At 43.8% G+C, this 25,835-nt stretch overlaps 1 protein-coding gene across 3 annotated transcripts in view; it reads right to left on the bottom strand.

The window, feature by feature from the left end:
- HMGXB4 (HMG-box containing 4) overlaps positions 1-21,233 on the bottom strand; it is a 30,224-nt gene extending 8,991 nt beyond the window's left edge. The window contains exons 1-6 of one of the 3 annotated variants that reach the window (XM_028150121.2): positions 21,193-21,233; positions 15,814-15,962; positions 15,488-15,566; positions 13,427-14,382; positions 1,653-1,734; positions 138-202 (exon numbers count right to left, since the gene is read on the bottom strand). In XM_028150121.2, coding sequence (XP_028005922.1) covers positions 138-202; positions 1,653-1,734; positions 13,427-14,314 — 1,035 coding nt within the window. In that variant the 5' untranslated portion in view covers positions 14,315-14,382; positions 15,488-15,566; positions 15,814-15,962; positions 21,193-21,233. Of the gene's footprint in view, positions 1-137; positions 203-1,652; positions 1,735-13,426; positions 14,383-15,265; positions 15,381-15,487; positions 15,567-15,813; positions 15,963-16,597; positions 16,685-21,192 lie in introns of those variants that run through there. The other 2 variants (XM_008144697.3, XM_054719465.1) reach the window with 2 other exon arrangements.
- Between the last annotated feature and the right edge of the window lie 4,602 nt (positions 21,234-25,835).

Below are 25,835 nucleotides of genomic sequence, written 5' to 3'. Positions count from 1 at the left end.
TCTAATAAACCATTTTCCATTGACCTGTCATTGTTTCACTATTTCAGTGTTTTATGACTGGGTGGTCTATGGGAGAATCATACGTTTTAGAAGGCATAAAGTGATTAAAAAATATGTTTGTAAGAAAGTGTACTTACCAGCTTATCCTTTTCTGGCAATTGCTTCCACACCTCAGCCAGTTTTTTACTAAGTTCCCCAAAATCTGGCATAAAACAGTAAAAAACTCAATAAAATAAAGGTTTAACTATCAACAAAACAGAAGATTGACAAAAGCAAAAACTGGGAAAAGTGTTTGAAAATCAGATCCAAATAGCAGAATATTCTTTCAGAAAACCAAACCAACCCAAACCAAACCCCACCAGTTTTCTTTCTTTTTCTTTTTTAAATATATTTTTGTTGACTTCAGAGAGGGAGAGATAGAAATATCAGCGATGAGAGAGAATCATTGATCGGCTGCCTCCCACACGCCCCCCTACTGGGGATCGAGCTCACAACTCAGGCATGTGCCCTTGACCAGAATCAAACCAGGGACCCTTCAGTCTGCAGGCCGACGCTCTATCCACTGAGCCACACCAGCTAGGGCCCACCAGTTTTCTTGATTCTTTTCTACAGGGAAGGGAACCCTTTGGTGGTCATGAGATAGACTCAAATCCTCTCGCATCTCCTCTCTAGGGATCTGTTCCCTAAGCATCTTTCTGGTGTCTTTTAATTTGATCCCACAACTCAGGGCTTATTAACTTAGGTTAAAGAAAATGTGTGCTGTAGAGTTTAAGAAAAGATGTTAGATTTTTACTGAATTTCTGAGAGCTCGGTACCAAAGAAGAATTTCTTGGTGGCTGCTCAGAAGTACCCTCCAGAGGCTTGTGCTGCTCCTGCACATGCACAAGGTGAGGCTCTGCACAGCGCATTCTGATCCGCCATGGTCCCTCACACGTGCCTCCCAACACCGCGAGGAGACATTCAGGAAACTCTTTACATCTCAGGCAAATGAGACTTATAGAGGCTAGTGCCCTGTCCAAGGTCTGTGGTGCAGTGTTTTTCTCACCTCACTAACTTCTAATACACAGACAAATGTGAACAATGTAAGTCATCTCATAACTGCACACCCAAGAGCAGTTTAAGGAAAAGGTCAACTGTAGAATCTTGGAAATAAGCAGCTGCATATTTATGTACTGAACTTCATAATATTTAATTTTACTGTTTTCCATTTTATGAATTTAAGAGATATAAATAAAAAGCTTATCACTGCCCTAACCGGTTTGGCTCAGTGGATAGAGCGAGCGTCGGCCTGCGGACTGAAAGGTCCCAGGTTCGATTCCAGTCAAGGGCATGTACCTTGGTTGTGGGCACATCCCCAGTGGGAGGTGTGCAGGAGGCAGCTGATCGATGTTTCTCTCTCATCGATGTTTCCAACCCTCTATCCCTCTCCCTTCCTCTCTGTAGAAAATCAATAAAATAATTTTAAAAAAAGCTTATCACTTTTATGGTTGGGGTGAACTTAAGACAAATCTAGAGTGACTTGCAGATCTGCTGGAAAAAAGGGAGAGTTGGCTTCCTTTAATACTAGGGGGAGAAGCTGCCTCCCGACTGAAGTACCTGCACTGCTTCCAGGCGCACGTGGGAAGTGGGAAGGAAGATGAGAGTGTCCTTACCTATGCCGGGATGGTCAGCCACTATGGTCACGCGGTACTCCTTACAGAACACCTGGTAGGCCGACATGTTCTTCTTTTTTGGCTGGAGCCACATGGGAACAGAACAGGGTTGATCAGAACACAAGTTGAGTAACTCTGAATCTAACACCCTTTTCCATCCAGGAAAGCGTTCTAAACTACTAACAGCTTTCCCAAAGAGGATCATTAACTTAATCCATGCTTCTTATCACCCGGAGATGACTATCAGTATTGCTTAGGAGGTAAAAGCACATGCTAACTCTTTTTTAGATGTTTCAGACTGCTGCAGCTGTGCAGTAATTACTTGTAAAGCCCCAGCCTTCCTGTGTACAATCTCACGTTATGTTTCTTTCAGAACTGAGTGCCGAGAAAATTCTTTACCTCTCCTGGAATGTCACTTTTCTCATCTTTGAAATAACAACCACATAATTTCCCTTTAAACTGTGAAAGCCAAGAGCCAAACCTATGTTCTTTTGTTCCTCTGCATTTGATTTCTAATCTTATAATTTTCCTGATCCTGCTTTTACTGTCACTTGTAGTCTACCATTATTTCATTGTTCACATTCTTGTGGTTTGGGTGATGTAAACAAGAGAATTCTTTGGTAGTCAATGTAGGATGAACCTCTTTCACTCCAACTACTTTCTACTACTTCAAGTATGTTTGCTCCTCACTGTATTATGACAATTCCAAGAGCAAAGCATGGTTTTTGAGAAACAGCCTATTCGATGAGGGATATTTAAAATAAAAGATGAGCCCTAACTGGTTTGGCTCAGTGGATATAGCATCGGCCTGCGGACTGAAAGGTCCCAGGTTCAATTCCGGTCAAGGGCATGTACCTTGGTTGCGGGCACATCCCCAGTAGGAGGTGTGCAAGAGGCAGCTGATTGATGTTTCTCTCCCATCTATGTTTCTAACTCTCTATCCCTCTTCCTTCCTCTCTGTAAAAAATCAATAAAATATATTAAAAAATAAAATAAAAGATGATATACTACTATGCATTCCATTTTACAACTATCCATAGACCGAGGGGAAAAAGTTGTTTTCCTACCTGAAAAGATTCATTAGGCAGCACCTGTCTAAACCTTTCATCGGAGAAAAGGGAAACTCAGAAGGTAGCGATTTGCTTGTAGTTATGACCACAACTAAACTAAGTGACAACACCAGAATGAGTACCACCTAGGTAGCCTGGGCTATGCATTATGGGCCAACGAAAGAAAGTTGCTTCCTTACAGAAGTAGTTACTATTTAAAAAGAAAAGACTATCCCTTTATAATCTTTATCCAATAAACTGAGATGTGTTTAGCATGCTTTCCTTGAAAACTTCGTCTGTAAGCATCGAGGTATGTGGATCAGTCCTCCATCTGCTCCCAACACAGTCCTTCCTGGTCCTGCAGTTATTATGACGAATGTTTGGTGCTTTAAAAGTTACTGGGGCCAAAACCGGTTTGGCTCAGTGGATAGAACGTCGGCCTTCGGACTGAAAGGTCCCGGGTTCGGTTCCGGTCAAGGGCATGTACCTTGGTTTCGGGCACATCCCCAGTAGGGGGTGTGCAGGAGGCGGCTAATCAATGTTTCTCACCCATCGATGTTTCTAATTCTCTATCCCTCTCCCTTCCTCTCTGTAAAAAAATCAATAAAATATATTTTAAAAAAAAGAAAAAAGAAAAAAAAAAGTTACTGGGAACTTTTGTTTGCCTTAAGTGTCAGATTTTATGACAAAAACAAACCAACAAACAACACGGTCCCGTTTCTTGACTTCAGAGTTGCGTATTGTTTTAACCTAAGTGTACACTTTACTCACCTTAGTTCTTAACGTTGTTTTCATAAAATAACTACCCTCAAAGGCCAAAGACTGGCAGAGACTGATGACAATAAAAAGCTTATGTGATGGCTCTGACTTTAATTCCAAAAGGAATTCTAATTTTTGATGGGTGACAAATGGGAGGGGATTGGAGGGTAGGTGAAAAAAGGGAAGGGATTAAGAAGCACAAATTGCTAGTTATAAAAAGTCATGGGATATAAAATATATACAGCATATAGTGAATAATACTGTAGTAACTAAGTATGGTGTCACATGGGTCCTAGACTTATCCAGGGGATCACTTCATAAGTTACATAAATGTCTAATCATTATGTTGTATACCTAAAACTAATATAATACTGTATGTCAAATAACTGAAAAATTAAAAAATGAACAAAAGCAATTCTGAAACCATTCTGAGAAACAGAAACTTTCCTGATAGCTCCCAAAGTAAGTGCTTTCAATGAGACAGCACTTCTTTGGATATGAAAATGGTGGCATGTTTGTTACAAATTCAGCTTCAAAAGTTTTAAACTAATCTTTTTAAATAGCTTAGCCATAGGCCTGCCAATTACTGGAGTACATGATGAAAGAATCTGTGGAAGTCTATACTTAGTCACATCTTTCTCAACCGTAGAATCAATCTCACTATTAAATATTGACAATAGAAAGAATATGTGCTTGAGAGAGTTCATAGCTCATTTGGTCATATTATTAAACATGCATGGAGTTTTAACAATGTTTTCTCAAACATGATATAATACTGTAAAAGTTTTCATGCTCCCTATTCCCCCAGGCCATCTACAGCTATAACACAAAATTAAAACTTTACAAAATTAAACACAGCTCCTGGCCAATATATTAGCTCCAAATCCACTTACTAAAGAAGGGGTTCCTCTTTAAACTCTTCTAAAGGACTTTATTCAGTTATGTAGAAAATAAACTTGCATTTATTGAGTACCTGCACTGGGTAGGGTGAGTAGTTAAGAGGATGAACTCACATTCTAAGGCAGTTAAGCAGCACAAAATAGTGGAAAACACATGAACTTTAGAGCTTAAAGGCCTGCCATCTTTCCCCAGCTTTCCCTTATACTAATTATTTGATCCTGAATAACACATATAAGAAGTGGAGAGCTCTTCTGATGGTGGGGAGACCACGCAGGGGGCTGCTGCAATAGTGCCAGGGACGGGTGAGGATGGCCTAGAGCCAAGGCAGTGAGGTTGGGGGAGAGCAAATACATTGGAAAGGAGGGAGAAGTGACAGGGTTGACCAGAGATAATGTGGCAAAATGGGGAGAGCGGGGCTTTGGAGGCCAGCAGATCTAAGTTAGCATCCTGATCATACTCGTCACTAGTTACACACATTACTTCATTTCCCCGAGCTTTAGTTCCCTATAGGTCAAACTTGGAAAATGCCATTTTTACTCAAAGGTGGGAATTAATCGGACAGTGTTTGGCACTTCAGTAGGTACTCAGTAATATTATTTATGTGGTAGGCAGGAATCCAAGATGGCTCCCACAATTTCCGTCCCCTGGTTTACAAGGCCTGTCTAATGCCCTCCCCTGGAGTGTGGGCAGGACGGTGACTGCGATGGGATACTGACTCCCACGATTATTTTACGTGAGATGGCAGGTGGAATTAAGGTCCCCAGTGAGTGAATCTGAGTCAGTCATTACGATTATCCAGTGGGCCTGACCTTATTAGGTGAGCCCATGAAGGAAACAAGATGCAACAGCAGACACTCTCCTGCTGGCCTTGGACTTGAAGAAAACAGGTGCCATGAGTTCCACAACAGCAAGAAACAACGCTGCCACCAGCCTGAGAAGCTGCCAACACCTGGAAGAGCCCCTCGCCTCAGGTGAGAACCTGGACGGGCCCCGGGCTCAGCCTGTGAGAGCCTGAGCAGAGCGCAGCGGGCCCTCGCTGGACTTCTGGGAGACAATATAGAAAAGCTGTTTGAAAGTGCCGAGTCTGTGGTAATTGTTATGCTACAATAGAAATCTACTATGAGTTCTTTTCTATTCCCTGCATTTTTCAAAATAGAACTTGTGGCATCCAAAAAGCCAATACAAGCTTTTTCACACACAGAAAACAGCAACACGGCCTTTACTTTAAACTTTTCATTTAAATAGTAAAGGTCCCATTTTCACTCCTCTGTTGGTGAAGCCAGCCCTGTCTAAAGAGGTTCGAGTTCTGGGTGCTGCTTCTCCTTCGTTAACTTTGGAGCAGCTTCACATCCCCAATGGAGCAGCACTACACACACAACACACCAAGCTTACCCAAGTTCTATATATAGCTGTGGGGGGGGGGGGGTGTGTGTGGGAGAGAGAGAGAGAGAGAGAGAGAGAGAGAGAGAGCGAGAGAGCGTGAACATGTGTGAGGACTGATCAGTCTGGGGATTCCTCTCCATGAACATATTCCTTGGCGTGTGCAAGAGGATAAATCTGCTTTCCCCAGATAGTTCCTGTATGTCTCTCTCAGGGTGTGCAACTCACTACTAATCAAGTGTAGCTAACATTAAAAATAATAAAAGATGGCTCCTGCAAATATGCCAATGACTTCTCTGGTGCGGGAGATGGGAAATCTAGCTGCACTGGGCTGGCATTCTGTTGGACTCAGGACCTGCTGGCCTTCATTGTGGAGTCTTCCGAGAGCATTTTCAAGGGAAACTCTGACTAACAGCTTTCACCTTATGTGCTGACCTTCGAATCTAATCATTGCGCAAGATGCAACATCAGTCTGCACTAAAGTTCCAAATTAAACTGAATGGTTAAAATTTTTCCAGGGCACAGACATTTTTATAAATTAGTAGTTAGAAACACACAGACAATGGATGCTCTCTACACATACAAAACATTCCCACGTGATTCTAAAGGCAAGGCCAGTTATTTCCAGTCTAGACTTTCTCATGCAAGTATTGCAAGTGATCCACAGTGGATCTGGAATAACATGGACTGCCCTTTAATAAAATGTTAATATTTTGAAAACTTGGATACATTAGTATTAATTGTAGCAAATGACTTGTAACAAGTCCACTTACTGTGACTCACAATGTTGTAATTTTACAGCCAGAACATCCTTATAAATGTTTGATGACATTTGTCACAGTATCAAGATCTTTCAAAGAGCAACTTCTTAATGCTCTTTATAAAACAGTCCTGCTTAATTAACTCTTTGGGGTCTTAAACTCTGAGAATATGATAAAACTACTCTTCAAGCCTTCTCATGACTCTAGTTTAAAAATGGCTTTTAAAGGATAAACTTTCTGAGGGTTAAGTCAAAACATAACTTAGAAATCTTAAAAATAGAACTTGGTTTTCTTCTGCTGATGACAGGGTCTGATCTCTTCATTAATACGAATAGTGTAGGAGACACCTGTGGAAATTAAGCCTTTTAACAACCCTACTAGGTGGTGTCATCTTCACTGCCATTTTAAACACGAGGAAACGGAGATCCACAGTCATATATCTATGGAGTGGCAGGGCCAGCATCTGAACTCAGTCTGGCTTTGGAGCCCGTACTCATAACCATGACAACCACTGATGTTTTTGCGAATGAACTGGACTGAGATCCCTAAGTCTGATCTGGCTTAAAGGACAGGGTGCAAAGTAAGGTTTTCACACCAAAGCTTTTATTTTGACCATTCTGAATGGAAATCTTTCTAAAATATACTCTGTACTTCTGCTATCTCTCATAATACAGCACTGACTACAATTTAAATACTTTCTGTATAGTGAAAAGAGAATGGATCCTGTCATCTTTTAGAAAAACCTGGGTTCAAATTCCTACTCTGCCACTAAATAGATGTGTGTCCTGGGGCAGGTAATGTCACTTTTTTGGGGCTTATTTCTGTGAAATGGAGATAATATCGACACTTCATTGGGTTCTCGTAAAAATTCACTGATATACCATAGATTAAAAAACTTAGTGTAGTGCTGAGAACACTCTAGAGTAAAACCTCTACAAATATAGCCCTAACCGGTTTGGCTCAGTGGATAGAGCGTCGGCCTGTGGACTGAAAGGTCCCAGGTTCGATTCCGGTCATGGGCATGTACCTTGGTTGTGGGCACATCCCCAGTAGGTGTGCAGGAGGCAGCTGATCAATGTTTCTCTCTCATCGATGTTACTAACTCTCTTCTCTCCCTTCCTCTCTGTAAAAAATCAATAAAATATATATTTTTTAAAAAACCTCTACAAATATAGCTATTACTATTGTAATTTACTAATTCTTACTCAGCTCCACCCTCTTCCTTAATTCATCTTTGGCCTCAAGATTCGGCTCAGATGACAGCTCCCCCAGGAAACCTTCTCTGACACCTCCAGGCTCTCCTCATGCTCCCTCAGCACCTGTCTCTGCTGAGGTCCATCACACCCAACACCTTCCAACCTCTCTTACTACACCCAAGGCTCTATCCCACTCATCTCTGTCCACAGCACCTGGCAAGTGCCTGGCACAGTGCGTGAGTACCGAGTAAGAAAGACTCAGTGGTGTGCATGAAAGGCCAGTGTGCACTCATCTGTATTCCCTCACCCGACCTTCACAACACCCTTACAGGTGCAGAAGCTGAGTTCCAGAGCGCTATTCCACAGAGAACAGGCTCAGAGAGGCCCCGTGATTCATCTCTGGGCAATGCTCCTTCCCCCAGCACTCCTGGCAACATTATTTTGAGTGGCAGTGGGTAGGCTTTGTTGATTTAATAAAACTTCGAAATGTTACGATGTCCTGTTCCTCCTATATACACACAAAAACTCCCAGAAGCTGCAGGAAACTCGCTTTATAACATCTGCGTTTGCTCCTTAGAGACCCTGTTTTGGTTCTTAACTGTTTCCAAATAGGTGAGATAGTGGAGAGGTTGCTTCCTAAAAGCTGGGTGTTATATTAAAAAACAGAGCAAACCAAAACCAAAACCATAAAAGCATAATTTCCTTGCTTAGTCTAATGTGATTAGTGGTTGAAAAGGTTTTAAGAAGATGCTTTCATTTTACGCTTTTGAAGAATTTAGGATGAAAGCAACAGTAATTGTAAAACAACTATTTACTGAGCTGAGCCTTGTGCTAAGTGTGTTCCGGGTATCATCTAAGTTAGTCTCAATAACCTCATTTGAAGTGAGGAAGCAATCTCAAGAGGACAAGGCCAAAGTAGCAGAACAAGAATCTAAGTCTGCTGAATTTGAGTCCAAGCTTTCATTATATTTCCTTATACTCCGCCTCTTTAATTTAAAAACACCTTTATCTACGTCTTAGTCGGACTAATCAGACAGCAGCACACTATATTGGTTTCCTCTAACCTACAACCAATCTACTTTTAGCTTTGTCAAAATGTATTATGGCTCTGGGTAGCCATCTCTTAAAGTTTTAAAAAGGCAAATGGCAGAATGGAAAGAGTACAGGTTTGTGGTTAAAGAAACCTATGTTAAAATTCTGGCTCCACGTCTTTTCAGCTTTCTCCTCTGCCAAATGGTACCTACCAGTCAAGACTGCTGTGCATGTAAAATGCCTAGGAAAGCCTGGCACACAGCAGGCACTCAAGAGATGGTAGTTACTAGCTTTCACCACTTACTGCTGTTGGTCAGCTTCAGTCTCACCAATAGAGAATGTATACAGTGCCATCACAAGTCTAATTATAGCTCAGAATTTAGCTTAGCAGATTGGCAACAATGCCTGGGTGTGCCAGGCAGCAGGCCACCTGGCTAGCCTCAGTTTGCTTAGAGAAAATGTGGACATCCTGGAAACACGCATTTAACTAAAGGGCACGTCTCCGAAGTGGCAACATTATTTTGAGTGGCAGTGGGTAGGCTTTGTTGATTTAATAAAACTTTGAAATGTTACCATGTCCTGTTCCTCCTATACACACACAAAAACTCCCTCTCTGGTGGGATGATCTGTAAGGAGAGTCATTAAGATACTACCATGTGATGAATCTTGCAGAGAATAACCCTGCTCACATTTGCAATGAGCTCTTTTATTCACTAGTTACAATCAGTGAACCATGTTTTATGGTTTCATCAGCCACTTGTATCTCCTGAATAAACGGAAAACAGTACAAATGAGCAAACAGATACACCAGAGGAAGTCATATATTAAAGAGTAATCATGGATAAGTAACACAAGGAATGCTCAAGGCTGCCCAGAGTTTAACTGAGTATGTTAGTAAACAGTGAACATATAACCAATTTTCTGTACTTAATAAGAGAAATACATTCAGGAAAGTCAGATTATGCTTTTTTACTTTTCTGGCTATTAGCTTTGTAGAAAAGTCATGTTTGGGGGAATGTTTCTTGTTTTTGACACCAAAAATGTATACCTTTTTAATCTTAAAATTTGATTGTTTTAGAATTCTTCTTACTTGGTATATATGAAATGTTTCCTTTAATTAAAAACTGCTGTGCAAAAAAAAAAAAAAAAAAAATTACCATATGATTTCTCTACTCCTTCTTAGAAAGCAAGATTCAACAACAAAGATACAAACAAGCAAGCAAGCAAGCAAGCAAGCAAGCAAAAACACCCACTTCCCAAATAGAACTCAACACTGAAAATGTTACCTGTCACCAGGGAGATAGTCCAATTTCCCTTCTTTCCATCAGTCAAAATTCTCCAGTAAGAGTTCCACCCCTGCTGCCTGCGCTTCTCACTATTCCTGAACTCTGCCCATCTGGCTCCTATTCTTCCTCACGACACGTAACAATTTGTCCTCTCTACGTGAGACCATCTCCTCCGAGACTGCCTGTCTCCTCACTTCCGTGACACTGACCCCTCTCTGGTTTTCCTCCAACACAACGGCTCCCTCTTCCTTCGCCAGTGCTCTCAGGTGAGAGTTCTACAAGATTCTGCTCTGGGCTCTATTCCCTCCCGTCCACTCACATACTTCATTTTCTGCACAGGAGCATCCAACTTCTAACCCTAGTTTCAACCGTTCTACTGAATTCTAGGTCTCGCGTTTCCATTGCTCTCTGGAAATTCTAGTGAGATGATTATAACTACTAATGTTTATGAAATGTCCACTAATGTGCTGAGCATTGTGCAACGCCAAAGTTCCCCCACTTTGTTGGTTCATGGTGCCTACGTGAGTTTTCACATGGTACTTGCTTTTGATCAGAGCAATTACAGAAAATCCAGCTTTGAAAAGATGTGGCTTTATTAAAGAAATGTACAGGAGAAGATACTGAAGCTGTGAATTACTTTGAGCTAGTAATTCACAAGGTTTCTGACAGATGTCAAGTACTGCTGTTTCTTAGAAAATTTAATATATTTAAAATACCTAATGGTGCCCCTTAGAGTTTGCGGTGGCACCTTGCCATACTGAAGCCCTCAACACATCCCCATGCATTATCTCACTCAATCTTTAAGGGTCCTGTTAGGGTCTATTATCACCCCAGCTTACAGATGGAGGAGCTGTGTAGCTTGTACAACATCGCAGAGCTCGTCAGTGGCAGAGCCAGGATTTGAACCCAAGTGGTTTGGCTCCACAGCTCACTATCTTAGCCACTTAGATATGCTGAATCTCTTGATGCTTGTATCTTAACTGTAAACCTAACTTATCTTCTCCCGAACCAGCCAGTCTTCTTGCTTCCTAGTTTCATTACAGTCCTGGTCATAGACTCTAAGGGAGAAAGGGGACAGAGGCCTTCAGCATTTCTACAGTTGGCTCTCCAGTCTCTGCTCACTGTAGATGGAAGGAACAGGGTTCCTGAAACATTTCTACCTCTAGGTCAGTGGTTCTCAACCTTTCTAATGCCGCGACCCTTTAATACAGTTCATGTTGTGGTGACCCCCAACCATAAAATTATTTTCGAGACCCACAGGTTGAGAGTCGCTAGCAGGGTCGCCTAAGACCATCGGAAAACACAGATATTTACATTACGATTCATTAACAGTAGCAAAATTACAGTTAGGAAGTAGCAACGAAAATAATTTTATGGTTGGGGGTCACCACAACATGAGGAACTGTATTAAAGGGTCGCGGCATTAGAAAGGTTGAGAACCACTGCTCTAGGTGGACTTGTAGGTACTTCTTTTTTATACCGAAACAAAACCCAGGAAAGAATATTTGTTTAAAGCTTCATAGAAGTTTAAAAAGCACGGTATGTGTCCCATAAGTATTTGTTGGATAAATTATTACATTCAAAGTATGACTGCTTCGGGTTTGGACAGTCACAATCAAATACTGACTCATAATAAGACTTTTGCCCTAACTATAATTCTTTTTCACTAGCAACTGCTAGCCACATGGGGGAAATTACAAATAACTCCCTACCACTGAGAAGATTATAATTTTATTTTCCAAGGTATTCAGGTTCAAAACCTTAAGGGACATCTTTATGCTCATTTGTATTTCTGGCTTCCCAGATCCAAGTCCAGTGGCCAGACCATGTCAGTTTTCCCTTTAGTCACTCTTGAACCTGTCTCCCATTTTATTTCTATCAGCTTTGACAACTGATTTTGGATTAGAATAAGCTTCTGGGTTGTCTGTCTCAAGTCTCTCTTCAGCCTAAACCACCTGGTACAGCTCTATCATTTTATTCTGAAATTATCATTCAGAGCAGTGGTCGCCAACCGGTGGTCCGCAGACCACTGGTGGTCCATGAGGTTCGAAAGGTTGGTGACTGCTGACTTAGAGCATATCTAAACCCTGCTCATAACCCCAAAGTGCCCACTGCCAAATCCTTTATTTTGGAATTTAAACTCTCTACCATTTGCTCCCAACCTGCGTTTTTCAATACATGTTTTCATCAACATATTCACTCATTTCACCTATCACAAAATGCTTACCAAGGACATAAAAGAATTGAAGGCACTATTAAGGTGACTAAAACAGGCCCTGCAGAGTTAAAACACCTGTAAGAAGCTAACAGTCTTTAACAGGGGAAATGGAACATGTACAAAGATGGCAGTAAGTGCAATAAGGGAGAGACAGCAAGGTGTTGTGAGAGTTCAGAAGTTAATTCTGGTCCTGGCTGGGTTGGTCAGTTGGTTAGAGCGTCCCAATATGCTAAGGTTGTGGGTTCAATCTCCAATGAATGTATAAATAAGTGGAACAACAAATAGATGTTTCTCTGTCTCTCTCTCTCTCAAATCAATCAAGAAGTTAATTGTGACCGGAGGGTCTGGATGTCTTAGAAGAGGTGGCATTTGATTAAGTCTTGAAGGGAATGCACAGCTTCAACATGTGAGAAGGGGAAGGAGGGCTTAGAAGAAAATGAGCAGAGGAACGGTGGTAAGAATGTACGGGAAACAAGTTCAGTTCCCACACAGTGCATGTAAGCACATAGTTTTGAGTTTGGGTTGAGTGGCAGGAAATGGGGAATACAGAGAGAGATAAAGGAGGAGATGCAGGTTTGGGGGTGTGAATTACCCAAGCCATTCAGGTAGAAAGATATATCAGGCAGCCAGAAACACAGGACTGGAATTCAGTAGTTCTGTAGTGCTACTTCCTAAACATCTGCCTCCATGCATTCCCTTCCACTGACATCCTTCTTCTTTAAGCTTTCTCTGACCACCCTACCTATGGTTGACACAATGGGACAACTACTCCATCAAGAAAAACCATGAATAATTAAGATTGCTGTTTTATCAGACAGACTCAGCCATTGGTAATACTTTATACTTTGTGTCATTCCAAGAGATTTACCTTGCTACATTCCCAGTGGTTCACCTCAGCTGCTTATTTCCACATCTACCTACTACTACCAAGGACAAACCTGCTTCTCTCTCTCTCTCTCTCTCTCTAAATCCTCACCTGAGGATATGTTTGTTTGTTTTTTTAACTGATTTGAGAGAGAGACAGAAAGAAACATCAATGTGAGAGAGAAACATGGATCAATTAGCTGCCTCCCGTACACGCCCCGAACCCGGTATCGAACCAGTGACCCTTCTATGCATGGGATGATGCTCCAACCAGAGGAAGCCAGGGCCCTGCTTCATCTAACCCCACCACACCTTAAAAAATGTTTTACCTTTTCTCCTCTTTCTCTCTCTTTATCCTTTTCCTCCTTTTTCTTTTTTTTCTCACTATGCCCATCAGTGTGGAGGCCAGGAAGCGGTGGGGGAGGGGCAGCTGCTCCAGGGTAGGGGATGCTGGGAGGAGGGCCAGGAGTCATTGTGATCTCTCCCACCACTGCAGCAGAAAGTCCTGAACTTCTCTTGGACTTGGAATGGCGTTTCTCCTTATGCTTCTCCTTGTCCTTCTTCTTTTTGCTTTTCTTTGACTTCTTTTTCTTCTTGATTTCCCGGTAAGAATCATCTATCACCAACTCACCAGCCTCTAGCTCCCCTCCAGAGGTTGAGTCTGATTCTACTAGGATAGGCTCAAGCCCTGAAAGATCCAGATTAGCACTGTGGGATTCTGGGAACTGGGAGGCATCAGACCCACAGCCTTCGGGGCCAGAAGACGAATGTGGGTCTGAGGATGACTTGTGCTTCTTCCGGGCTGTTTTCAGAAAGCTCTGTAACTCGTGTCCTAGGAGTAAAGCACCTTGCTCATCCCGAGCTGATTTCTTAGAGGACTTTTTCACAGCCCCTTGCTGAGAGGGGTACTGAAAAGACTCCTCATCAACTGAGCTGCTTCCCTTCTCCTTTGGTGAGAGAATGAGCTTCATCTTTAAACCGTCAGGCTCACGGAGGGTCAGTGTCTCGGTATTCACATAGAGCGGTTTCATTTTTTTGGATTTGTGGGAACCCCCATCCTCCAGGGACAGTTCCCCACTGCTTCCACTTATTTTCTTCCTGTGGTGGTCCTTTTTACTCTCCGAGTGGCTAGAAGAACCGGAGGACTTTTCCCCTGTCTTCTTGGAGGACTTGGAGCCTGCGGCCAGCGGGGAAGTGATAGCTTTCAGCAGGTCCATCGCTGTATCAGCAGCTTGCGGGCTGGACCTTTTCTTTTTCTTCTGTGACGATTCCAAAGACGAAATATCTAGAAACAATCAAGAGAAGTAGTGTCCATGTGACAAAGCAACTTCCAACAAGTTTCCCCGCTCCCCCCCGCAATACCCAACTAACACGAGGAAGAAGCCAACAGGAGTGATTTAAGGGGAGGTCCTTCAATTGATTCCTAACATTCAGAGAGGATGCCCGTGTGCTTCTTGGCCTGGTAGACTCTGCCTCTGACCCTGGAGCCAGTTCTCGCCACTACAGTTGTTTTTCTTCACTGAGTCTTCACCAGCAACCACAGAGAGCATGCCCAGAACAGACTGTAGCTGTGGGATTATGAGGACAGGTGACCCTTGAACAACATGGTGTGAACTGCACGGGTCCATTTATATGCAGATTTTTTCAATAAATACTATAAATGTATTTTCTCTTGCTTATGATTTCCTTAATAACATTGTCTTTTCCCTTGCTTACTTCATTGTAAAAGTAAAGTATGTAATACATATAACATACAAAATATGTGCTGACTGTTTATATTATTGGTAAGGCTTCTGGTCAATAATAGGCTATCATCAGCTAAGTTTTCGGGAAGTCAAAGTTATATGTGGATTTTCAACTGTGCGGGAGTCAGTGCCCCAAACCCCCACGTTGTTCAAGGGTCAACTAGAGTTACAATTTAGGTTTATGCAGACAGAGTATTGTTTGTTTCTGTGTTCAGGACAAACCCATTCTAGTAAAGAGTTAGTCTTGTCAGCTATGTGCATAATACAGCTAAGAAAAGGTGGTCTGTGAGCAGATGTTCCCTGGGTTGAGAATTAACCCCTAGGTGCAGGCCAGAGGGCCCAGGACTACTTATGGCAAAAGGGATGCTAGATAACATTGGGCACAAGATAAGTGGGTGATTGGGGAGAGAAGGAACCTGGTACCTGGTGTATCACAAATGAAGACTGTTCTTCTATGCTGAATCCTCCAAAATACCAGCCCTCCACCTCTCTCCTCCTTCACACTGGTTTATCGGCACTCAGAACAAGAACCACTGTCCTGTTAAATAGGCCACTGAGTCAGCAACATCTGGATCCCTTTCCCCTACCCCGACTCCAAGAACCAGAGATGTGTTTGTCCCACCTGCTGCCCTTTCCCATCCTTACCTCCATAGTAGTAATCATCAGAGGAGTGCTTCCTCTTCTTCTTGTGCGTGTCCGTCCCCAAGAAGTAAAAGTCACTATCCTGGAATTAAAGAGGAAGAATTGGCCAATGAATAAGATGATGAGGCAAAAGTAGCTTGGAACCAATCTTGTTTTTCGATGATTTCTGACTTCGGAAAACAAAGTAAAATAGAAAATAATAAAAATAGATATTAAAATGTTTCTTTTTCTTTTTAAAAGCTTTTTAAAAGAAATTCTTTCTCCAACTATTAGGAAATAGGATATGTGATACGTTTAAAACTTTCCTAATTCAAATGTTTAGAATTTACCTTTAACTTCTTCTTGGAAGAATTCCTGACCTGAGCAGCGATTTCTTCCTCTTCCCTTAAAAAATCTTTGTAAGAACGTTTCTTCTCTCGTTGGCTTCTGCCAGCTGCTAGTCCTATGTCCTCAAAGCTGTGATCACCATCAAAGCAATCTGAGAAGCACAGGTTCGTTTGGGAAGGAAAGGAAATGAGAAAGTCAAGTAAGTAACAGGCAAATCACATCTGTAATGCAACTGTCCCTCCATTTCCAAATTAAAAGAATGTTTCAGTAAGTCCACTGGAACACTACGTCCAAGGAGACAAGAATATTTCTTGAAGACCTGGCTGCAAATACAAGAATCAAACCTGAAGAAGCAATACGTCTATGCTATGCAAAGGCCCAATGTGCATTCTCAGACATGGTTCTCAGCTGTGACTTGGCAGGTGGACAGCGACTTGCAGAGGTAAGGCTGAAAGAATAAGGATTCACGTGCTGTGCTGCTCTGTGGGAGTCCAATGTGTGATTCCTACCCCCAGACTCCTGCACATGGAGCTGGCAAGGACCACGAGTGCTGCAGGGGATCGCCCCAATACACTACATTTCAGACTCTTGTGTTGGAACCCTGTATTGGTGTTCGTTCCATGGGCCCAGTCTGGGGTCTGGGGATGACGTGGAGGCTTAACAGTGCTCTGGATCATCACTTGGGAGTCCAGGCTGTGATGGCCAGTCCTGGTCTCTAGGTCCATGGGCTGCAAGGATGGAAGAGGACACACCCTCTGAAATGCTTCTCAGATTAAGGGGTCATACCTTCTTTCTTCACGGCGTCATCATAAGCCATGGCGTTCCTGCAGGGCCTTTGAGAAGTGTCACTGTGTCCAGGCTCCTTCCCGCCTACAGGACCAGGCCTGAGAAACAAAGAAGGAAAACCTTCCTGTAATGCGACATCACTGTGGAGATGCAACCTTCCAGATGGAAATGCGTGGTGATCCAAGGGCAGACTGGAAGGGCAGCAAGAAATAAAGGAGTGTTTTGTCACCTCCTCATTCTGTTTGTAAGTATAGTGGGGTTGAAACTGTCGGAAGTGCACTTGCCTTAATTTGATTTGATTCATGAATTAAAGTTGTTGTTTGAGGAAGTATATAAAATACCTCCCACATAAAAAATTACTTCAAAATTAATGAGAATTTCTGAAATGCCAACAGGACTGATAACACTGAGATAGAGTAAACACCGACATTAAGTCAGAGGGATAGGTTCAACACGGTTACGAAATGCAGATAAAGCAGGATGCGGAAGAAGATAGATTGCACCACACATCTGAGACCACAAAGTCCTACCATTTGGATTGGCAACTGGCTAAAATCTACTGCATTGCCATTTAGACAGATATAACGATGACATTAGAGATATTAAAGATCTTGGAAGCATATATATGTAAAATAAATATTTTTATTGATTTCAGAGAGGAAGGGAGAGGGAGAGACAGAAACATCTATCATGAGAGAGAATCACTGATCGGCTGCCTCCTGTACACCCAGTGCTGGGGATCGAGCCCGCAACCTGGGCACATGCCCTTGACTGGAATCGAACCAGGGACCCTTAAGTCCACAGGCCGATGTTCTATCCACTGAGCAAAACCAGCTAGGGCTGAAGGATATTTTTCGCATGGATTTTGTTAGGCTATATGAATTTGCTCAAATCACAGAAGTGTAAAAATAGGTACACTTCTTATATTAGTTGGCCCTATGACAGCTTTCAACACTATCAAGCCTTTAACATTTTAAAGGCTAGGTGAAAATAAGGAAGAATGAATATTTGTCAACTGGTGACAAAATATTGATGATCATTAAGATTTTCACTAATTTGAAAATTACTGTAATATACAAATTTTATGTCTTTGTTATTATTTTTTGGCATTTACGTTTACATGTCCATTTTGACTTTGAAGATAACAATCTGTGAACTACACACTAAGATAAAGTTCTTCAAATACTTTAAGGACAGGCAATGTCACAATTCCTTTGCAGGAAATTAAAAGATTATATACTAAATATACTGAAAATGTTCTCATCCAGTTAGAGAAATGCTTAAAAGTTGATCTGATTGGTCATTTAAGTTTTATTTTACCTTCATTACTACACTGGAATTTAGAAATGCTAAAGGACACTTCAATGAGACATTGCCAATCCCTTTATGTAGGTGTGGATAATACTGAAATATGTAACTTTTGTAAAAGAAAAGATGAATTCATTAACAAGGGAAATTTTCAACTTAATAGCACAAGTCAGATAAAATACAATGCACAGATTTGCCTAATTTGAAAGTACAAAGAAAAAAGAAGTGTTACCCAGAACGATTTATAAGATTAAGAAACATAGAAAAGCACTTCTTTACTTTCCTAAGAAGTGGAATGAAGAGTAGACTTGGTCAAGGTAAGAGAAGCTAGAGTGAAGAAAAAACAAAATGAACTGAATTATTTTAAAGATAAACTGAAAAACTGCTTGCTCAAAGGCCTTTTCTAAGGAAATGAAGGGGATATAAAGTTAGGTCTCATGTACAAATATAAGGAGGCAAGGTATACAATGTAGCCAGTTTTTAATGTTTAGCATTAAACTTTCTCCAACAGAAATTACTGTCCTCCTCTTTCCACCCAAGTGGCACTAAATCCAAAAGGGGTGAGGGGAGGAGGAATGTCATAGGGAATTATAGACATTCATTTGAAAATAGCATATCATCTTATTGGCCCTGAAATATTGAGTTTATTGGAAAAATATATAGATCCCATTAGTTTTCATAGGCTGGTAACACCAAGAGATACCGCTACTTTAGACTTCAAGTTAAATGTTTCCCTTGCCAAATGAATTTTGGCAAAGAATGTTTGAGAAATGGGGAATAAAAATCTTAACTATTCAACATAACCAATATGGCCACCATCTGTTGTCAACAACAAAATGCACTTCTATATGAAGCTGAGGCAGGTCCGGAGCCTTATAACCAGGTCTTCCCTTTGGTAACATCAAAACTAACATAAAAGAATTGAGCAATTGTCAAAATAGAAGTAAGTACCTCTGAAGACAGTCTAAGAAAACACTGGCCTCTTACTGCATTATGGAAAAGTGCTCTCCATCATATAACTAACTGCTTTGAAAAACAATCGGTGAATTTAAGTTGTGAAAGGGAACATAAAATTAGAAGCTGATCCTCAAAGGCACGATATGTATTAGAATTAGGCCTGCTACTATTTAAATTTCCATAAAAAACACTGAAGAGCATTTTATAAATTATAGGATTAAATAACCCATTAAATAAAAAAAGAGAGAATGAGGCCTGAAGGAAGTCCAATTCACTAAAATATTGGGGCAGCCACAAGCTTAAAAAAACACAATAATTAAACACAATGAATGAACTATGTAACATAGCCAGGCAACCGATGGAGCCTAACTTTCTAAATACTTTAAAATCAGGGTATTATTGCAGCCTAGGGGTTAGTTTTGGTTGCTAACTTAAGAAGATGAAACCAGAAAAAGAAGTCTCAAGCAACAGTGTGCAAGAAAGACAGAGTTAGGGCAACACATATATGTAAGATCAGATGATTCCCCATGTTCCTTCCGAATCTTGGATATTATCCATGATAAATTAAGAGTTCAGGGTTAGGCAGCAGATTGTGAGGATTAATGAAAATTGACATTAAAGTGTTGGCAAATGTAAAACAGGTGTTAACACCCATTCTATTGAATTCTACAGTTCTGGAGTTTATAAAATGTGCAAATTGTTAAATGGCTCTTTTGGGACTTTTCAGGATGTAAAAAAGCAAAGGCAGAGCTTCTCTTCTCGCAGGTGAGTATTTGCGTCATGTTCAGGCACAGCTTTCTGGATTACCAAAGTAATTAGGGAAAATACAAAATCTCCAGTAGTACTTTTGAAGTAGTCATTTTGAAAGTCCAAGTGATAAATACTGAAAAGATAAAAAAGTTTCAGAAGGGGATTTTCTTGAGGTAATCTAAGCCATCACTACCAAGCCTCTTCAGCCGAGAATGTAAATGAATACTGACAGAGGGCACAAAGTAAGCCCCGGAAACCAGGCAGCAAGCGAAATCCCGAAATCCAGGTCCAGTCCAGGAGGAGCGCCTTGTCCGAGACTGTTGTGCTCTCTTCTTCCAGAACTCCTTTCGGGAACTTCAAAGCCCAGTCGGTGCAGGAGAGGAAGACGCACGTCCAGCCGCTGCCAGTCTCTGTATTTCTGCTGTCCTTACTTCTTAGGGTAGGAGCAGGTGATGTCTTCTCATTTTGTTTGTCCAGATCTCCTCCAATCTCAGCACAAGAGCGACTCTCGAGTTCTTGCCACTCCCTTCTCCAAGAACCTACCTATGCAGCACTCACAGCCCCTGCCAGCTCTGCAAACTGCAGAGACGCCCCCAGCCCGGGGTGGGGACCCAATCCCCTCATCCCGGTGCAGTGAAACGGAACCACGACCACCGCCCAGATCGGCGGGCAACACACATGTCCAAGACACCAGCAATACACCTTTGGACGAGCCTCCTCCCATCAACAGGCTTTACTCTGGATCCGGCTTATTTATTCATATATTTATTCTATGAGGAGACATAACCAGCCACCAGCTTAACCACCGGAAAGAAGGCAGGTCGATGTTGCTCCTCTTCTGCGTGATATCGAATAAAGTGAATGAATCTACAAGTAATAGCTGTGGGGGGAACCGGGCCCTTGCGGAGAAGATCAAACTGGGCCACGCGCAAAGAGTCCACGCGACGCGGGGCTACGTACACACAGAGCCCCCAGGACCCCCGCTTTGGCGGTCCCCACGGCAAACCCATGGGGGCTCTCCCGGCAGTTTTGCAGCAACAGCTAGTTCAACAAAGCTCTACGGAGAGGAAGAGAAGAAAGCTCCTCGCATCCTCTCCTGCCCGCGAGGACCCAGCCCTCCCATCGCCCCGGTTCCAGGGCCCGTTCGACTTGACAGTCCCGGGGACCCCGCATCCCGGGTCCCCCAGCCGCGCCGCGGCCCCGACCCGGGTTCCCGCGTCCCCGGCGGCCTCCCGGCGCCCCCGAGGGCGGAGACGGCCGGGCAGGGGGAGGGGCGGCCCCGGCCCGCAGGCCCCCGCGGCGGCCGCACGCCCCCTCCCGGCCCCGCAGCTTTCCCGCCTTCCCCGTTTGAACAGCTCCCGCCCGCCCTCCTCCCTCGGCCCGCTCCAGCCCCTTGCCGGGGGCGGCCTGCGGCCGCTACTCCAGTCCCCGGCTCGGCCCCTGGGCTAGGCCGCAGCGGGTCTGGGGCGCCCCCGGAGCGGTGTCGCGGGCCCCGGGTGGCGGGTGGCGGCGGGGCGGGGCCGCTGCCGCCTCGGGATGGGGGCTCAGCCCGGCCTCGTGGGGGCTCCGCTCGCCGCTACCTTCACTCGGCTCGCCTGGATCCCGCCTCCGCGCCGCCGCCCGCCGCCATCTTGGAGCCGGAGAGAAAAGCGCGAGCGGCCAGGGAGGCTCAGTCGAGCCCAGAGCGCAGGCTCCGACCCGAAGGGGAATCCCGCTGGTGTGAGAGCGCCGAGCGCATCGAATGCACCGCGCAGCTGGCTAAGCCCGGGGACCAGTTTCTACGGAGAATTGGCGTTAATCCTCACCGCATCCCACTGATGTGGGTTTTGTCACAGTTTACAGATGAGAAACGAGCTCCGAGAGGTTAAGGGACTTGCCTAACGATACACAGGTAGTTGGAGTGGGAGGCAGGATAGTCCTCCAAGGTTTCTGATTCTTAATGCAGCGTTCTTTCCCAAAGACTCTGTTTCCTTCAAGATGTTTTTATGCAGGAATTCCCCTCTTTGCAGAACCTAGAGCCATGCACATTGATAGTAGTGGTGCCCATTTGGAATTGAGCATCTACATTTGGGTGTTTGGCATATCTGGGGTGGGGCGGAAGAACTTATTTTTATAACAGCACACTGTAGAATAATTTGCATGGCAATCGTCTGCATTTCTCCTCACAAATTATTTGCATTTCAAAGTTAGAAACAGTCTTCAGAGAAATGAAGAAATGTCCTACACAGAAGAGAGATGGGTTTTTTCTGTTTTCCTCTGGAGAATTTGGACCAGTGGGTTCAATAGGAAGATGAATTCATTTTTCTAGAGCAGTTTAATTGTATTTGGCTACTCTGTAAGGTAGTGAGCTCCTTGTCACCGGGGGAATCCAAGCAGCAGTGTCCTAGTTACTGTAGAGCAGAGACATTAGAGATATAGTTTGGCTTTTACAGTTGTGAACTCCATGAATCTCTATGCAAAATTATGTGTTTATGCACGTGGGTATTTTTCTGGGGTTTGGATTCCATCAAAGATTAGAAACCCTTGTCCTAGTGAGCTTGCCATTGCAGAATTGGACAGGTGCCTGAAGGTGATGTAATCGTACTGCTCATGTTATATACTTAGAAATTAAGACCAAGGGAAGCAAAATGGTCTCAGACCACACTGCCAGTTAGTGATCAGAAAAGGATGAGAAAGAAACCAGATTATTGGACTCTTGGTTCAGTGCTCTCTTCCCCATATCATGGTCTCCCTCCCTGTGCACTGAGTAGGATATTGGATTTTATTTAACTATTACCCTTATAACTGTGAGACACTGAGATGTCAAAACGCTTGAGCAAGTTGTTGAATTCATTCCCAAAGTGTAAATGCAAATCTATATAATAAAAGCCTAAGCAACCGTTATGGCGGAACGACCAGAACAACCGGTTGCTGTGATGCTCACTGACCACCAGGGAGCAGATGCTCAATGCAGGAGCTGTCCCCTGGTGGTCAGTGCACTCCCACAGGGGGAGCGCCGCTCAGCCAGAAGCTGGGCTCATGGCTGGCGAGCGCAGCGGCGGTGGTGGGAGCCTCTTCTGCCTCCGCGGCAGCACTAAGGAGCAGCGAGCCAAGCAGTAAGGAGCAGTGAGCAGGTGGGCGGTAAGGAGTGAGGGCTCCTGGACTGCAAGAGGACACAGGCCGGGCTGAGGGACCTCCCCCCCACCCCCACACGAATTTCGTGCACTGGGCCTCTAGTAATAAACAAAACTAGCATCCTTTTTCTCAATCACCATCCTCCTCGCTAAAAAGAAAGGCAGTGAGTTTCACCAGGAGGTCTGGGGTTGCACTTATGGGACACGCTGCCTGATATTAGGTTTCTCTGTGAGGTATTTAAAAACCTTAACAATGTATTTCCCTCTTGTTCTTAAATAGTGGTCAGAATGTTTCCAGTTGTAAGTGACAGAAACCCAGTTCAAAGCAGTTCTCCAGAAAAGGAGTGGTTTTGGCTGACACTATGGAATTGCCCAGTACCTTTAGGCGTGGCTGGATCCCAGGGAGGGACTCAGGTCTCTTGACATCTCCCTAGGGTGCTTTCTTCTGGGTCGGCTTTCTTCCCAGGTTCCTGGTGGGGACTCTAAGAGCCTCAGACTTTACTACTAGCAGTGTCCCTGGAGAGAAGGTTTCTTTCCCCCCATTTGTTTTGGGGGGCATCATGGTATCACTCTTCTTGTTGAACCGGATCATGTATCCAAACAGAAAGCAGTCACTATAAGCAAAGGGGTGATTGGCCAGATCAGGTCACATGCTCAGCCCTCAAAGTAAGGTCGACTCAAGGAAAATCGGGGAATGTTATCAGAAGGGTGCTAGGTAGGCAAAAAGAATATCTGTATCGCTAGCTGGAACCTGAAAGCCCCTGAGTCCCATTTGTCCCAGCTTTCCTTTTATCCCACCTGAGGATGGGACTGGCACGTTATTGCTCATTTTAAGGTCCTGGGCACCTGAAGGCAGATCACTCTTCATCCTGCTCTTTCCATTCACTCGCTCCTGGTCTTGTATCACTGCATGTGCACTCGTCCATTCATTTAACAAATATTTGTTGAAAACACAGCGTACACGAGGCACTGTCCTAGGCGTTGAGAATAGGACAGTGAACAAAATCGAGAGTCTCTGTCCCACTGGAGCTTCTAGTCTAGTTGAGTTGGGGGGCAGAGAATAAATAGATACCCTGTTAGGTGATGATCGAAGGTGGAGAAAAATGCCAGGAGGGGGTGGAGGTGGGAAGGGGTGTTCTTTAAAATAGTGACCAGGGGAGGCTTCTCCGGTGAGAAGAGTGCTGCGGGCTAGCTCAGCTGGAAAGTGGGGTGTGTGTGTGTGTGTGTGTGTGTGTGTGTGTGGTGGGGGGGGGGTGCAGGAGGTCGTAGCTGCTGGAAGAGATAAAAGATGTTCCTCTGAGCCTCAGTGGAAAAATGTCCTCTATGGAATATCCCATCATGCTTCCTTTGTTTCTTTTTTCTTTTTATATTTTATTGATTTTTTACAGAGAGGAAGGGAGAGGGATAGAGAGTTAGAAACATCGATGAGAGAGAAACATCAATCAGCTGCCTCTTGCACACCCCCTACTGGGGATGTGCCCACAACCAAGGTACATGCCCTTGACCGGAATCGAACCTGGGACCTTTCAGTCTGTAGGCCGATGCTCTATCCACTGAGCCAAACCGGTTAGGGCACTTCCTTTGTTTCTGAAACTTGGAAAGAGGGAAAGGAGGATCCTCATGGGAGCCTGAGATGGAGAGGGACTTGGGCACAGTGGGTTTTGTGAGTAGGATGCCTTGTCTGAGGTATCTGAGGTATCTGAAGCCTGGGTGCCCCCTGGGCTGGGGTTGTGCTCCGGTCCACCTGCCCCAAGTGGCACTGCCCAGTGCACGGTGGGAGCAGGGGATGGCCCATCCAGTTGTGCTTAATTTGGGCATTTTCTTCAGACCATTTTTTTTTTCATGCTTTGCCCTTTTCAGCTGTGTTTTGAACAGCTTCTGTCTCCTAGGCCTGATGGGAGATGATGCAGGGATGTACATTAGTACATTAGTCAGGTCCCTTTTGACTGGGAGTGGTGGGACCTAATGAAAACTACATTCAGAGACAGGAAGAAATTCATGGCTCATGTTAAAAAACACCAACAGCCGGAGAGAAGCTGGCCCTCTAGACGACTGGGTCCTGCTATGCAAATCCCTCCCTCTTTGCTCTATTCTCTCAGGCTGGCAGTCGCCATGGGCCTGGAATCATGGCCACAGGCAGCCCAGACTTAAATCCTTACAGTCTCCTGGCCAGAGAGGAAAGAAAGCTTTCCCATACCAACTTCATGGGGGGAAAAAATTAAAAAATCCTAGGGAAGAACTCTGATTGGCTAGCTCCGGGTCATGTGATCAGCCAGTGTTGTGATGAACTGTTCCTGGCAGTACCATAAAGTTGGAATGGGACAGGAGTAGTTCCACAAAAGAATGGGGGACTCTGTTCTGGAAAGACAAATAATAAATTCCCAAAAAGGAGGCTGTGACACTTTGTTCCTGCTTTTGAGGAGCTTAGGGGGGTGTGTGTTTTGTGGGAATGTAAAACAAGTTAATAAAAACCATGATTCCAATAGAAAAGAAAGATGTTCCGCAATAGATGACCTCATCTCTCATTGGGTTATTACAATAGCTTTCAAACTGATCCCTATCCTCCAGGGACCCCTCTCCACTTCCCAGTCCTTTGCCCGTAGCTCTCAGAATACAGCACAGCTAAGATGAGGTTATGTCTCAGCTAATGAAATTTTATTTTTTTAAATTATTATTTTTAAAATATATATTTTTAATGATTTCAGAGAGGAAGGGAGAGGGAAATAGAAACATCAATGATGAGAGAGAATCATTGATTGGCTGCCTCCTTCATGCCCCTTACTGGGCATTGATTGCAACCTGGGCGTGTGCCCTTGACTGGAATCAAACCCGGGACCCTTCAGTCCGCAGGCCGACGCTCTATCCACTGAGCCAGACCAGCTAGGGCTCAGCTAATGACATTTGAGCAGCTTCATGTTGCCTGTACCATAAAGAGCAAACCCTTTACAATGGAAAGTCAAGAACTCTCTTAATCTGCCTCAAATTCCTCTCCAGCCTTGATTCTTCACATCCCTGACACGGTGACCTCCTCCCCATCCCCTAAGCATGCAGTGCCTGTCATGCAAACATGTCACTGTGCACGCTTTTCCTTGTCGGCAGTGGCCCCCACA

This window comes from Eptesicus fuscus, chromosome 7, assembly GCF_027574615.1.
Source record: "Eptesicus fuscus isolate TK198812 chromosome 7, DD_ASM_mEF_20220401, whole genome shotgun sequence".
In the NCBI taxonomy this organism is placed as follows: domain Eukaryota; kingdom Metazoa; phylum Chordata; class Mammalia; order Chiroptera; family Vespertilionidae; genus Eptesicus; species Eptesicus fuscus.
This window is presented reverse-complemented; position numbering and strand designations above follow the sequence as displayed.